Source organism: Falco rusticolus, chromosome 20, assembly GCF_015220075.1.
Source record: "Falco rusticolus isolate bFalRus1 chromosome 20, bFalRus1.pri, whole genome shotgun sequence".
In the NCBI taxonomy this organism is placed as follows: domain Eukaryota; kingdom Metazoa; phylum Chordata; class Aves; order Falconiformes; family Falconidae; genus Falco; species Falco rusticolus.
In genome coordinates, this window is record NC_051206.1 from 6,112,440 (window position 1) to 6,127,292 (window position 14,853).

General features: G+C 45.7%; 2 protein-coding genes across 4 annotated transcripts in view; one reads left to right on the forward strand and one right to left on the reverse strand.

The window, feature by feature from the left end:
* KAT6A (lysine acetyltransferase 6A) overlaps positions 1-625 on the reverse strand; it is a 50,984-nt gene extending 50,359 nt beyond the window's left edge. For both annotated transcript variants that reach the window (XM_037371543.1, XM_037371542.1), the window contains exon 1: positions 518-625. The gene's annotated coding sequence lies outside the window, so the exon portion shown is untranslated. The remainder of the gene's footprint in view (positions 1-517) is intronic.
* Positions 626-741: 116 nt separating this feature from the next.
* Positions 742-13,486, forward strand: AP3M2 (adaptor related protein complex 3 subunit mu 2). 2 transcript variants are annotated; one of them, XM_037371548.1, is made up of 9 exons: positions 742-1,016; positions 4,073-5,038; positions 7,180-7,351; positions 7,883-8,020; positions 8,560-8,645; positions 9,171-9,304; positions 10,177-10,384; positions 11,213-11,357; positions 11,789-13,486. In XM_037371548.1, exons 2-9 carry the CDS (start codon positions 4,766-4,768, stop codon positions 11,887-11,889), a joined length of 1,257 nt encoding a protein of 418 aa, XP_037227445.1. In that variant the 5' UTR covers positions 742-1,016; positions 4,073-4,765; the 3' UTR covers positions 11,890-13,486. The 2 variants fall into 2 exon arrangements, with proteins under 2 accessions (XP_037227445.1, XP_037227446.1); XM_037371549.1 differs by lacking the exon at positions 4,073-5,038 and having other exon boundaries at positions 746-1,016.
* Positions 13,487-14,853: the final 1,367 nt, after the last annotated feature.

Below are 14,853 nucleotides of genomic sequence, written 5' to 3' on the forward strand. Positions count from 1 at the left end.
CATCCCTGTCCCGGACAGGCCCCGCACCCGGCGCCCCGAGGGACGCGTTGCCTCGGTCGAGGGGCTCGCACTAGCAGAATCGGGAAAAGCAGGGCGCAGGCCGCAGCCCCGACGACCAGCCCGGCCCCACACCATTCTCCATCCCCACGGAGGCGGCCGGTGCAGCCTGGCTCTCGCACCGGTTCGGCCGGGCCCGCGCCCGCCTCAGCCGCGCTCTCCCGCGCCCGAGAGACGGAGAGGAGCGCAGCCGGCGGCCCCCCCCCGCCTGAACCGCCCACTTCATCCGCGCCGTGCCGCGGCCGCCTCCTCCCCGGGGTGTAGGCCCGGCGGGCCCCAACGGAGCGGGCGGCTGGGTCCGGGCCTGGCGCAGAGCGGCGGCGGGGCCGGAACAGGCCGCGAGCCTGAAGCGCCCAGCGGGCCTTCCCCTTCCCCAGGCCGTGGGGCTTGCCAGCCGCCTGTCTCCGGGTTCCCCGGCATCAGGCACCCAAGCTGGGGCGGTCCCGCCGGCGCTACTCACCGAGGCCCGCGAGAGACGGGAACCGAGAAGCAAAGGCCGGACGGCGGCGAAGCCCGAAACTGACACGGCGGCCATCTTGGGTCCGGAGCTCTGCGGCGGGGGGAGGGGGCGTGGGAGGGGAAGAGCCCGCGGCGGGCGGGGGCGCGCGCGGGGAATGGCGCGGCGGGGCGGGAGCGGCCGCCGCCGGGAAGAGCCGCGGAGACGGGGTCTGCGGCAGCCCCGGCCGCCGGCGGGAGCGCGCGGCGCGGGGAGGCGGGGTGGCTCCTCGGGCAGCCGGAGCGGCCGGGCCGCCGCCCCGGGGCCCGCTGCTGGGGGCGGCCTGCGGCGCCATGCGGGCAGAGTGTGAGGGGCCGGGCCGGGGCGGGTGGCGGCAGCGTTCGGTGAAGGCTGGCTGGACACGGCGCTTGGGCGGGAGCCGCGGAGCGGGTGCTGTCGGCGACGTCTCGCTATGGCTGTGGGAAGCCCCCCGCGCTCCGAACGCGCGGGGCTGCGGCCGAGGGTATGGCTACCGGCTGCTCCGGCCGCTGGGATGCGGGCGGGAACGGCTGGGCGGCGGGAGGACTCGTGTTAATGGTCGTACGCTGGTAGGCGGGTGGTTGTAACCTGTAAGGTAGGAGATCTGTCTCTTAGGCTTAATTAAGCTTGCGCTTGTAACAGTGACTGGGGCTTTGTGACTCAAAGGTACCGAAGTTACGTGGAATTTTGAAATAACGATACCTTTTAGCCTGGAGGGCGGGCGCGCCGTGGCTGTGCCTCGGCGGCGCGCGCTGAGAGACGGGTCGGTCCTTGGGCGTCTTTGTGAGGTAGTTCGTGGAATTTCCCGACATCTTTGATACGTTTTAGTTGTTAGAGTAAAAACATGCTGCTCAAAGTCGCCGTTCTGCACGGAGGTAACTTGGGAGCTGTCCCGGTACATTGGTGTTGGCTCTGCTGTCGCTGAGGTGAAGAGCGGCTGGTGCCTGGCGGGGGGCGCGGGAGGCTCCTCTGGCGCTGTGCGGGGGGGTCGTGTCGGACTGGCGCGTGCTGAAAGTTGGCAGGAACGAGCAAAGTGCAAGTTCTCACTTCACACAAGTCTGTCCCAGGTTATATTTGGTTTCTGTCTCAGGTTATATTTGGCTGAAAGTATCTCGTTTTGCTACCCATCCTCAACGACTACATGCTGCCTGCAATTCCCTATCCTATTCTAACCTCTGGCTCAGTTTACCAGTTGTGCACACACGTTATAAACTAGGCATTTTTTGCAACTTCCTTGAAGGGACAACTATTGTGTAAAGTTTCGTGTGAGCTTCCCTTTCAAGAAAAGAAAAAATAAAATCTTAAAAAACATTGTGGAGACAGTTGATAAAGCAAACATGATGTTTTCTGAATGGTTTTGTTTAGTGTCTTGAGGTGAGAAATCTCTCTGTTGAGTAAGACAAACTCTTTTGACATTTTAACAGAATAGGTTTTCTAGTGCAAAAGTTAGATGTTTTCAGTGAGTTGCTTATTACTTGAAGCCAATGGAGTTTGACATGCTACTGTACAACATACTGTACAAATGGTTCTGTTTCTGCCATGTAAGACTATAGAGGTCTGGCCTTGTCAGAGTTGGATTATCCCTACAAATTAATCTCTTCTCCCACCTCTTCCTGAGTCTTCAAAATTCAGGTGGTTCTATGCTGCATGGCTTCCAGTGCCTTAAATTACAAACCTGTGTTGCTATGTCGAGAGAAACTAACAGAGAGAGAAATGTAATTTTCCGATGTGAAAGTAAAGCAAGACTAAGAGGATTCAGTATTTAACAGCAAAACCCAGTTGTGTTCCTACAAGAGTATCACTCTGTAGACTGTTCTGTTTCAAAATTTGCAGTAGGTTATTATTAGCACCCTTGCAAAATTAATTGGTTTTGTTGACTAATACAAATTAAAAAATGGCCTGTTTTCTTCTACTCTCTTATTTGCACAGTACAGGCTAACAGTTAAATCATCAGAATTGCTGCATATGGCAAAGTACAGATGGTAAGGAGTTGTTTTATTGTAAAAACAGTGCATGGTTTGGCAACATCATTTTGTAGCACTGCCCTTTGACTGTGCTTAGGTTTCTCTGGGGGTTCATATACTGTGACTGAAGTATAGTACTCTTCAGTGAGCAGTTTTTAGGCAGTCACTAAATTAACCAGCAAAGTGATATTCTGTTCTGGCAGCATCTTCTGCTATGTTCTCCTTTTAGGTTCCAAGTTTAGATAACTTCCCGAGCCACTGTGGAGACTGACTTGCAGAACTAAACGTAATCTTTGCGCTAACAGTTTGGAAGCAGTCAGGCAGCATTTCTGCAGCAGGAAATGGTGGTGTAACTGCAAATTGTTCTCTGCACATGTCAGCAAGATATTTTAATAAACTTGTCTGATTTTAAAGCAGAAACATATTTCCCCTTTTCCCTCAACAACCCTTTCCTTTGGTGTGCAGAAATAATTAACTGCCCTATAGTTGCTTTAGTATTGGCACCAACGTTCTTGATGGCTAAAGAAACTGAAGTAACTGAGGAAAAATACAGAAGTAACATCATCATGAACTGGGTAAAATACTAACAATTTTAATAATGGGTGCAAGCAGTTAGAGGGAAATGGCAGTTTTTAAACGTGTAATACAGTCAAAACTGAATTGCTTTTTGTGAGACAGAAAACAAATGGCTATATTGAAAAGATGTATCCCATGAATGTTGATTTGGTGGTCCAGGGTAAAACCAGAAGGGTTTCCTCAGAGAACCAGACATATAAAGGCTTTATGTTGTTGGTCAATGTAATGATGTGCTGCTGCTTTCTGCCTGTGATACCTACAAGATTCCCATTAATACAGTCCCCAAGAGCCTCATAAGCTGATACAATAATCTTTACAATATCTGCGTGTTAAAAGTAAAGCGATTATATTAAAATAATAAATAACCTTTTTGAATTTAGAAGTGCTGTGATTAAATGACAAATTATTACCCCTTTGCGCTCACAAATATGTAATTCATTACAGTAATTTGAATTAGGCATTTAAAAAACATTATTTGATGATGTTTAAAAAATGCATTTGATACAAATTATGACCATGAAAGAAATTCATCTGTAGTTAATTTTTCCTTCATTATGTTCTGCTATACTAAAAAGCTCATCTAGCATGCGTTGAATTATCTAATACTTTAAGTAAGGATGTATGCCTACAGGAGTATTAAAAGGTAATGTCAGAGTAAATAAACTGACTTCTGCCCCATTTTAGGGGGAAAATAGCTACAAAGTATCAATAGAGAATAAGATCTAATATAAACTCTGAACTGTGCAGATTTTTTTGCATTCTGACATAAATCAGTCCGTTCAGCTTACTCCAGGCTTCGTACCACTGCTTAAAAGATTTGCCCACAACCGTGAGGCATCGTCAGGTGCAAAGACTCAGGCCAGAGTCTTGCGGTGCTCGTGCAGCAGTCCTAACCGGTAGGCAGTCACCACGTAATAAGGGTTGTATACTTAGACAGTTTGTTTGATGGGATAGAAAGGATGTCTTTTTTTTTGTTCTTGTATTTGTTTGTTCCCAGCAGAGCAGCAGGATTGGAAAATTACTTGTAATGGCATCTGCCTGATTCAGAAGTCCAGAGATTTGCTATGCGAATGTGAGACACCTCTTCTAATTCTGCAAAGGAATCACTTGGCGTAGAGTTCAGCTGCATTTTGCGTGGTAGTTGCCATTTCCCATGCCAGCCGGACTGTGTGGTGCTCTGTGGTGAACAAACCAGCAAAACAACACAGTGCAACACGTTCAGCTAGCAGCACTGCACTGTAGAAACTGGGTTCCTTAACACATTTTATATACTATACTAAGACGTCAACCCGAAAAAGAGGGTACCCTTAGAAAAACCAGTCCGTGGGGATTCTGAGCGCCCCACCGGAAAACCTGGGCGGGCGCGCCACGCCGGGGACGCAGCAGCCCGCGTACGAGGAGCCCGGCCCGCCGGCTCTCCCGAGCAGTCAGAAGCTGAGGGGCACGAGGGGCGGCGACCGGCCGCTGCGGCCTCGGCTCGGGGGGCGTTGCCCGGTCGCAGCGTGCCGTTCGCTGCGTCATCATCCGCCCGCCTCCCTTCGGCCTATCGGGCGTGGGTGTTGGCGGGTCACCCAATCAGCGTGCTTGCTGCCGAGCCCCGCCCATTGAGGTCAGGGGGCAGCTTCGGGCGCTGCCAGTCCTCGCGGCGGGGCGCAGGGCAGGCCCGGCGCCGGCTCCGGCTCCCGCCGCAGCCATGATCCACAGCCTGTTCCTGATCAACGCCTCGGGGGATATCTTCCTAGAGAAGCACTGGAAGAGCGTCGTCAGCCGCTCCGTCTGCGACTACTTCTTCGAGGCGCAGGAGAGGGCCTCGGAGGCGGAGAACGTGCCGCCGGTGATCCCCACGCCGCACCACTACCTCCTCAGCGTCTACCGCCACAAGATCTTTTTCGTGGCCGTCATCCAGAGCGAGGTGCCGCCTCTCTTCGTCATCGAGTTCCTGCACCGCGTCGTCGATACGTTCCAGGTGCGGGGCGGGGGCGGCCTGCGGCGCCGGCTGCAGCCAAGGGGTCGGTTGGCTGGTGCGTGCGAGGTTAGAAGAGGAGCCCCGGCTTCACTGCCGTGTTGTGAAGGAGGACGGGGCGGCGGGGAAAAGGGAGCCCTTCAAGTTAGCAGCAGTTCATTTTCTTTTTCCTATCTCGTAATTCTCATCCCGCACCTGCGAGGACCTACAGTGGGTCTCGACGGCTTGCGGTGGTTGGGAGTATACAGCTCCGGATGACGATAGATTCCAGATCAGCCCATGCTTGCAGGAAGGACCCCTCAGCAATCAAGATTTATGTTTCTGTTCTGCAGCCTCGTGTCTTCTAGGGGCTGTGAACTAAGACCGAGCTGGCCTTGTTCTCACGAGGAGTTTTTGCGACTCATAGCCACGTGCTTTAGTGAATTAGTGACAACCATCCTATGTGCTTGTATCTCTAGGTGTTTCTTAAAAGTGTACTGGCTTGCTAAAGAAGTGAGTCACAGGAGTTGCTGCGGAGCAGCCATGTTCCCTCGGTGCTGTGGCTGATGTGACTGTTGGTCAGTTTAGGGAAACACTGAAATGTCTTGTCTTCTGTCTGTCAACAACATGATTGTGTAGTCTGGATTTGAAATGTCTTGTGACCAGCATCCTACAGGAAATGTGGGTGCCTGGTCAAACAAGTATCATGTGAGCTTTTTCTTCCAGGTGCCAATGAGAATGAGAGTGCAGGCTGTGGATTGGCTGTTCAGGCCAAAAATGTACCATGTCAGTTGCGTAGGTCTTGTTTTTTGTGAGGGGACGAGGTGTGAGCATTTCTTCACTGGCCTGGCCATATGTTAAGATCTGGTATGTCTGAAAAAGAAATAGTATTTTTAGTGCAGGCCTAGGAATTCTCTAGCATCACGATTTATGTATGCTCATGCTTTGTGCAGAATCCCTGAGCTCTTTAATTGCTGTAAGTAACTAGAAGCTCAGGTTTGTCTTTGTGTGCGTGTGCTTGCTCGCTCACTCTCCGGAATGATGGTTGAAGACCCCATAGAATAGAAATGTGAGTAAATTAAATGTTCAATCTTAAAAATGGCTTCCTGTAACATATACTGAGTCCTGAAAGATCTCCACTGAGGTTTTCCGTACTTATATTGTGTTACAGATTTACAGTTTGACTTGGTTTATTTTTACTACAAACTTCGATATTTCTAATTATTAGTAGGAGCTGAAGAAACAGTAGAGGAATCAAGCTGGGGAACAAACATGTCTGTGGATCTTCTGTTATTCATGTTCCGAGGTTCTGCTTTATACACCTCTTAAATTACGAGGAAGGAGGGTTTTGTTATGTGGATAGAATTATTTTTCAGACTTTTCAGAATAGTGGACTTTGGTATTACTCTAATATATCTTAGGATGTGTAAGCAGTCTGTGCACCCCAAGCAGTATCAGAATGAAAAAACACAGGTAGTGTGTTAGATGGACTTCAGAAGTCTTCTCCTATAAAACAGACATGGACTTAGGCAGAATATGCAGAGTCTGAAGTTGTGCTTCCCCTGTATTCCGCGTGAGTTTTTGAAAAATATTTACAGAATTGAAGTTAATAATTGTATTATTGCCTATATGTACGCAAGCATTATAACAAAAGTAAACAAGAAGCTTTGATTTGATGAGGAGAGGCTGAATTCCTCAAACAGCAGTGCTGCACCATTGAAAGTGTTGAGAGTACTGTAGGTAAAGACTAGGGTAGCCGAGGAATGTGATACTGGAGTCTAGTGAAAAGCATCACTGCACACAAGTCAGTAGTGTGACCGCACAAAGTAAGTTCTTATTAATACTGCTGCTTAATTGGTTGCAATTGAGACAGTTTCAAGTGCTAATTAAAAAAAAAAATCTTTTCGCTATCAAAGGGAATCTTGTTATACTGAAAGGAAATAAGAACATATGATGATGCAGTGATTTGCAAGCTCGCTGGGGCAGTGGCAGAGGTATGCTCAGAGTTGTGCACTTCTGTTGGAGTGGTCAGCCTATCTGATGTGCTTGCACTAGTACATGGAGGTTCAGTGTTGTTTTATCTCCTCCAGATGCGGGGGGACACTGAACTGAATGATCACTAAAACTCTTTCAGAGATTGTTGAGTAATTATTTTTTTTGCACAGGATTATTTTGGTGTCTGTTCAGAGGTGATGATCAAGGACAATGTTGTGGTGGTTTATGAGGTGCTGGAGGAGATGCTGGACAATGGCTTTCCATTGGCAACAGAATCTAATATTCTTAAGGAACTGATAAAACCTCCCACTATCCTGCGAACAGTTGTCAACACCATCACAGGTACAAGGAGACAAAAAGTAGATAAACTGGGGTGGCCGTGTGACAGTATTCTTGTATAAGTAAATAAGACATGGGTGAAGAAAATTTATGTGGTCCCATGCCATTCTAAACCCCAACATGGGTGTATTTAGGGAGTCCAGTGTTAGTATTTGTTTTGAGGTTCCTTCCAGTTCCAGCACTAGTGGCACTTTTTGTTTGTTTTTTTTTAACTGAAACAGACATATTACATTTCCAATTACAGCCATGACATGACTTCCTGGATGAGTTAGTTTAGGATGCGGGTTTTCTTGGGGTGGCTTTTGGTTTTGTTTTTTCAGTTGCACTTCCCCATGCCTTATTGTGGTATGTTTTAGAGTTGGATGTAAGAGAGATGTAAAATGTAGTATACAAATGGTGAGTCTGGAAGTGTAATTGCTCTCCTACAAAGAGAGAGAGGTTCTCAGGGATTAATTGCAATTATGTAAGGCCAAGGACTTGTTCTGGAGCATTGGCTAACTTTTGTGGTGGTTGTGATTGCCCTTGTTTTTCCAGGAAGCACTAATGTGGGTGATCAACTTCCTACTGGACAGCTATCAGTGGTGCCTTGGAGACGTACTGGTGTAAAATATACCAACAATGAGGCATATTTTGATGTGATTGAGGAGATAGATGCAATCATTGATAAATCAGGTATGGAAGCTGCTTCTGGCTAAGGCGAGGGTGACTTGTCCAGATAGTGCCTGAAGAGAGATTTAGGTTTTCAAAGAGAAGCTCCCCTGTCTAAGTGTGGGAAGCTCTATTCCTGTTCTTACTCTGGAATGTTGCCAAGTTGTAGGTGCTATTCAGTCAAAAATTCTAGAGCGGTACCAAGGTTTTAACATGTTTTTGTTCCTGAGGTCTTGTAAACAGTTCCTGTATCTATTGGGAAAATAGAAGGTGAGTGAACATTGTGTGTAGCACTGTCTCCTTAGTTTTTGTGCATCTTAGTCTTGTTAAGAATTGGGAGCTGCTGACACTGGCCATTCAAATGGACATGGCTGTTGTTGCTGGTTCTTTCTTGTATGCATCTAGAAGTTGTTGGGAATGAGAGAAATCTTGAGCAGCAACATAATGAGCTATGACATTTCATAAAGATGATAGATTTCTTTCCTCCCCACTGATAAGTTTTTCCACATTGGGATTTTTTTCGTCAGGTTCACATAACCTCCGTGTTTACTTTATTGTTGCAGGTTCCACGATTACTGCTGAAATCCAAGGAGTGATTGATGCTTGTGTGAAGCTGACTGGGATGCCAGACCTTACCCTCTCCTTCATGGTAAAGCTCAAGGATGTACCTTTCCTTAAGTGTTTTGAAAAGGGTTTCCTACCCCTGCTACTAAGATCTCAGTCTCATGCTGATGGATTCCAATACATAAGAATGTGGGTATGCCAAATAGAAAGAACTGACAATGGAAACTCACAGTGAACTTCAGCAACTTTGAGCCTAAAGGTGGTTTTTTTTCAGATTCTTTTTTAAAAGTACTGTTAGTGTGTGCTGTGACTAAGTTTCTGAGATACAGTGGTGCTTTAGGCAGATACCCTAAAGGGCCATCTTTTTTATGAGTATGTATCAATGTAATTATTTGACATGACTAAATTTTCTAAAACAGGGTGGAGGTTACTGAGTACTGCTATTGCACAGATGTAACAGCATCAAATAACTTAACATGTCTGAATGTAGTTACCTTCAAGTGGGCAGAATGCATCAAATGGTAGGTCCTTCATGGATAGAAGACTGAGAAGAAGAGGTTATTTTAAGTAGTACTGCCTTGACAAACTTTGTGGTGTTCTTTTATTTCAGAACCCTCGGTTGTTGGATGATGTCAGCTTTCATCCATGTGTGCGTTTTAAGCGGTGGGAATCGGAGAGAATACTCTCCTTCATTCCACCTGATGGAAATTTTCGCTTGCTCTCCTACCATGTCAGTGCTCAGAAGTAAGTGACAAATGTAGTGCTGTGAATTATGAAATTTGGATCTTCCTGGCTGGGGGGTGGGGAGGAATTGCTTTTAAAAATCAGGTGGCATGTTGTGCCATATGAAGTAGAGGTGCATAGCAACTTGAACTTTTCCTTTTTTAAAACATATTTTCTCCTTGTTTGGAGCATTGATTCTATCATTTCTTTTTGGTCAGCCAGCATTTTTTTCAAAGACTAGGAGCAGATGAACAAACTAGAGAGGGAAAGAATTAGGCAGTATGGAGTAATCAAGCTGTTGCTTTCCTATATTTATAAAATACTTACAGAGTAAAACAAGATAGTTTGGTAATCTTTTGGGGGTTTATAACATTTCTCTTAATAGAACCACAAGTTCTTGTCAGCTGCACTCTTTTCTAGAAGCAGCTTACTAAGTACTAATCGGGGTTACAGATGCTAAAACATTTTGTTAGACTTTGTCAAGCTTATCTCAAATAGGTGAAAAGGAGTGGGAAATCCAGCCAAAAGCACAAACATGAAGTTCAAGTGCTGCTGCACTGCCTGGAACTACTTGCCAGCCTGGTTGAGACATGGAAAAACATTCCTCATCTTATGTTCAAGTCTCCTGTTACTTATTGGATGTAGCTACCTGTCCTGTAGAGAGATAGAAAACTTAAGATATGGCAAACTTGATTGAAAACACTGGAAACCAATCTCCTTAAAAGAGAAGAAAATCCTACACTGATTTGTTTGATCTCTAACAGCAAAGTCAGAATCCTGTTCTCAAGTCATAATTACACTTTTTTTAATGTAGAGAGCAAGGACTGCATTGGGAAAACCAAAGATGAAGACAAAAGATTGACAAGGACTTTCTCTTCATGTCTTTATTCTAGTCTTGTGGCAATTCCTGTCTACATTAAACACAATATCAGTTTCCGTGATGGCAGCTCACTGGGACGTTTTGAGATCACAGTGGGGCCGAAGCAGACTATGGGGAAGACTGTGGAAGGAGTGATGGTCTCTAGCCAGATGCCAAAGGGTGTCTTAAATATGACCCTCACACCCTCTCAAGGAACACATGTCTTCGATCCAGTTACAAAGGTGAGAGGAAAGAAATTATATGTATTTTTTAATCTTTCTTACCTTTCAGCAAATTAAGTTGAGCTGCTCATGCTTACATGAACATTTCCTTGAACATCAGTTGTCTGAAGGCAGTATCTTTTCTTGGGGTGAGAACTTTTTCTGGACAATTGCATAGTAGAAGTTGTCTTAATCCCCACAACAAACTGTTCAGTGTCTGAGTGGACTGTAGTTCTGGTTGCTTAGTGTGTGCAGAAAATCCTGCTGGTATTGTATGATGATGCATCAGTCTGGTGCTTTGCAAACTTCTGCGTATCTAGTCATGCCCAGTACTGCACATTATACTTGGTCCTTTGCAAACGCTGAGGATTTGTATTGGTTGGTGGGTTTTGATGCGGTTTGGTGTGTTCTGGTTTTGTTGTTTAATGTCTGCTGCCTCCCCTCCACCCCAAGTTCACTTTTTTTTTTTTCTTCTTATTGCAAACACAAGTTTGATGGTTTACGCACAGTGGAGCCTCAAGCAACACTGCTGCAGCTACTCAGAGAGGAGGCAATTCTGCATTATTTTGGTCACTGTTACACATAGGAAATGGGGGCTGTAGCATAAGCAGTGGAAATACCATTCATGGTAGATTTCTGGAGAACCTTATGGAAAGAGGGAGGGAGAACAAAGGTCTGAGGCAGCTACTCCTTAAGCCTGTACTGTGTCTGCCCAATATGAAAGGCAAGATACCTGAGACAAAGACTTTTTCCATAAAGAAACATTAAAAGATGTTTTTAGAGGGGGACTCTTCTTCAGAGGGTATTACCGTATTTCTGTTTCACTGCTGCATTTTCTGTTCCTTGAAGTTGCTGTCATGGGATGTGGGGAAAATAAACCCCCAGAAGCTGCCAAGTCTGAAGGGGAGCGTGAGCCTGCAAGCTGGGACATCAAAACCAGATGAAAACCCCACCATTAATCTGCAGTTTAAAATTCAGCAGCTGGCTATATCTGGTAAGTGACTGTCAGGTAAAGAGGCTGAGATTGTCTGCTTTGTCAGTGCTCACTCTGCACATAGCTGCAGTAGCTCTGCAGGCCTTCTGAAGTACACTTTATCTGAAACCTGTTCTTCAAGTAAAAAAAATAATGTGCTTTGACTATGGATGCATGGATTTGTTCTCTCATGCACTGTGAAACAGCCTATCTATGCTTCCTTGCATTTTGTGCTTATAGGCCTGTAGAGAATTTTAGAGTATGGATGTGTTTGTAAAGAGTCATTCTGACAATCAGCAGTTGTCAGCTTTTCTCAGTTTTGTTTACTGCTTACTAAAACTTTCCCTATGCTTTCTGCACCTCTAGTGTGATCTTCTGTTCCTTTATCCTGAACACCTGTCTGCTTTGTTTGTGGCAGCAGTCAGTCTTATGCTATGGTTTTTTGCCTTTAGGACTGAAGGTGAATCGCTTGGACATGTATGGGGAGAAGTACAAGCCCTTCAAGGGGATAAAATACATGACTAAGGCTGGCAAGTTCCAAGTCCGAACCTAGAGGATCCTGATAATGAGGAAGAGCACTTTTCTGTTTCTCCTGTCCCTGGCTGTTGGATGCAGCCTCTTACTCCATCCATCTGTTTAGGGTTGCTCCCTTGCCTGTAGTAGCATGAGCAGGATAGCCAGTCCTTAAGGTGCTGGGGAGCACGGAAAAGTAAGGTTGACCTGAAACCATCTCATCCCTAGCTGAGTCTGAAGTATTAAGAACAGTGGCAGATGGGAGAGGTGTTCAGGTCCCTTGGGATTAGTGAGTCAGCTGTGCAAGCTTGTATCACCTTCGTGTTGCTGTGTTAAAGGAAATCCTAGGCATTTGCTGCCTTTTGTAACTTCCCTCCCTTATATTTTGGTTGGCTTTCATCCTTTTGTGGAAATTCAACTTTGCATCATCTACAAACTTCAACTCCAGTGTGATGGTCTGGCACCTGCCCTTCTCCATCACTGGGCATTAGGGTGGAGAGCTGTATACTTCTTGTCAGCAGAGGGGTCATCTAGCTGTTCTGTCCGCCTCAAAGGGACTGGAAGTGGAAAGTTAGATTGTTCCACCCAGGATGGGAAGTTAAGAAGCCTGAGATTGGGGATGGTGCCACAGGGGAGGAAGGGAAGAAGTGGATGATATTTCTAGATTTTTCTTGAGCTTGGTCATTAAGTATCCTGGATCTTTGGAGATAGACGGGAAACCCATCCAAATCTTAGTAGAGTATCCTATGAAGGGCTGACTGTAGCACATGCGATCTTGTGCACATGTGATCTTGCAATTGGTGGTGGCGACACCTGAATGTAATTCTGCTTTGCTTCTTATTTCGTCAGTATTTGGAGGTAGGGATTCTTCTAGCTTCTTTGAGGAGTCAGGGAAGAGACAGAGAGGCAGGAGAATTTTTGTGGAAACATAGCACTTTGGAAACTGAAGCTGTGACTAGATGAAGGCCATCACTACCATAGTAACTTGTTGGAACCTCTTTTTGTCTCTGCCTGCATATTACAAATGAAGGTGATAATGCTGTTCTCCAGCTCACTGATGTCTTTCTTTGAGATAATTGTGTCCTGGTACCTTTGTAGTGTTTCTGGCTGCCCTACCTCATTCCAGTTCCTGTACCAATCAGCTGCTGTGCAGGTGGATTCACACCTACGCTGGATTTTTCACTGGGACTCCTCTGTTCTGCAGGAGCTGTTGCTGCATCTGCCCATTCCAGTCTGCGCTGCATCTCTCTGTACAGCATAAATATGAAATGAGAGGCAACTGCTCCGTATTGTCTGTAATGTGCTCTTTGGCCACTAGATGCCAATGTGTTTTCTCTGTGGTAGCAGAACTTGTCCCTAGGCTGCTGTACATACGGCTATGGCATCTATCAGGTAGCCGTGGAGTCCAGCATGTATAGTTTGTGCTTGTGAACAGAACAAGGTGACCCTAAATGAAGGATAACACATATTCTGGTTTGCATGTGATGGATTTGCAGTGGATGATGGCATCTTGCTTGTGGAATTGCAAGTTCCAGTGCAACTGATAAATGCTATAGCAGGTGGCCTTACTGCTGAGCATGTTCAGTGCAAATATAACCTTCAGCAAGGACATCAATAAAATTCAGTTTTACATGTCATCTGTGTCATTTCAGAGTGTTTTCTGGGGGCTTTACGAGAAAGATAGTTGGTATTTGAGGAGGAAGGTAAATCATGCCAGTTGGACTGTGGATACTGGGTGCCATAGGGAGATAAATGTCTTTATGCAATTGGGATTGTAAGCTCAGGACTAAGCCACTGCCTGAAAAGCTAAAATTAATAACTTTCTTGGTAATTTTTCTTAGTGTTTCCCGAAAGGAGTGCTGAGCTTTTCCTAGAACCTCAGCGAAACTGTTGTTAGGAATGCAGCCGAACCATTTCTGTTTAGTAGGTGGGGTTTGGGGTAGCTGGTTAAGGGCTGTGCTTTTAATTATGAAGACCAATACCTCTACACCTTCCTGCTCTTCAAGTGCTTAATATTGTCCTTTGGGTTTGCAGCTTTGTTTTTTGAAGTATCTTTTCTTTTCTGCTGAAGTGATTCATGTCAGTCAAGATCTTGAAAGGGTTCTTATATGCATAAGCGTGTCTGGCTCTTATGACAAGCTTTCTGTATCAGTCTGAGATGGCTGCAAGTTCCTACAGAATGAAAGATGAAGCAGGGCAGAAGAGGAAAGCAGGGAGCAACATCAGTGAGATAACTTAGTAGATGATAGAAATTTGGGGGGAAATGTGAGGTATACCTGTGTTCTTCAGTTACAATAAATGCTGATGTCGACTTAGGTTCTGGAAGAACTTGAGTATGACAGTATCATCTGCAAAGCAAGAAGAAGGATGATGCCAGCAGATGGCAGTCATTATTGTCTTAGGCCTTGCCTCAGGATGGTGCTACTGTGTGCTGGATGGAAGAAGACAAGAAGGGGGGAAAAAAATAAGAAGAAAAGCTGATGCCATAGCGATGGAGACTTATCATGGGGATTTTTATCAGGGAGGGTTGTAATGGGTAAACAAGCCAGAGAAATGCAGTTAAAGACACTGAGCTAGGTGGCAGCAGCTTCTGGGAAATGAAACACAAGAAGTTAAAAGTAAAGCTGGAGAACAAAAGTTCTAGTTATTGGACTGGGATTTGGTTAATATCCCAGATTAATGATCTACTACAAAATGAGTGATAAAGAAGAATTTGAAAAAAACCAGAGTTGATTCTGGGCCCTTCTTTAAGCTAGCCACAGAGAAGACATCACAGAAGACAGACCAGGATGGAAGGAAGCAGCCAGTGCAGGGATGGCAACTAAAGCTTGTATAGCTCTCTTGTCACCTTGGATATTTCATGTAAGTGTGTTTTCAAGGAGCTGGTAATGACTGTTATGTAAAACTGTTCCTCTGCTACTTATATTTCTGTAGGATGTATTTTTTCCTAAAATACATGAGTGTCAAGTGTGGTTCAGTTACACTTGGTGGCTGTTATATCACA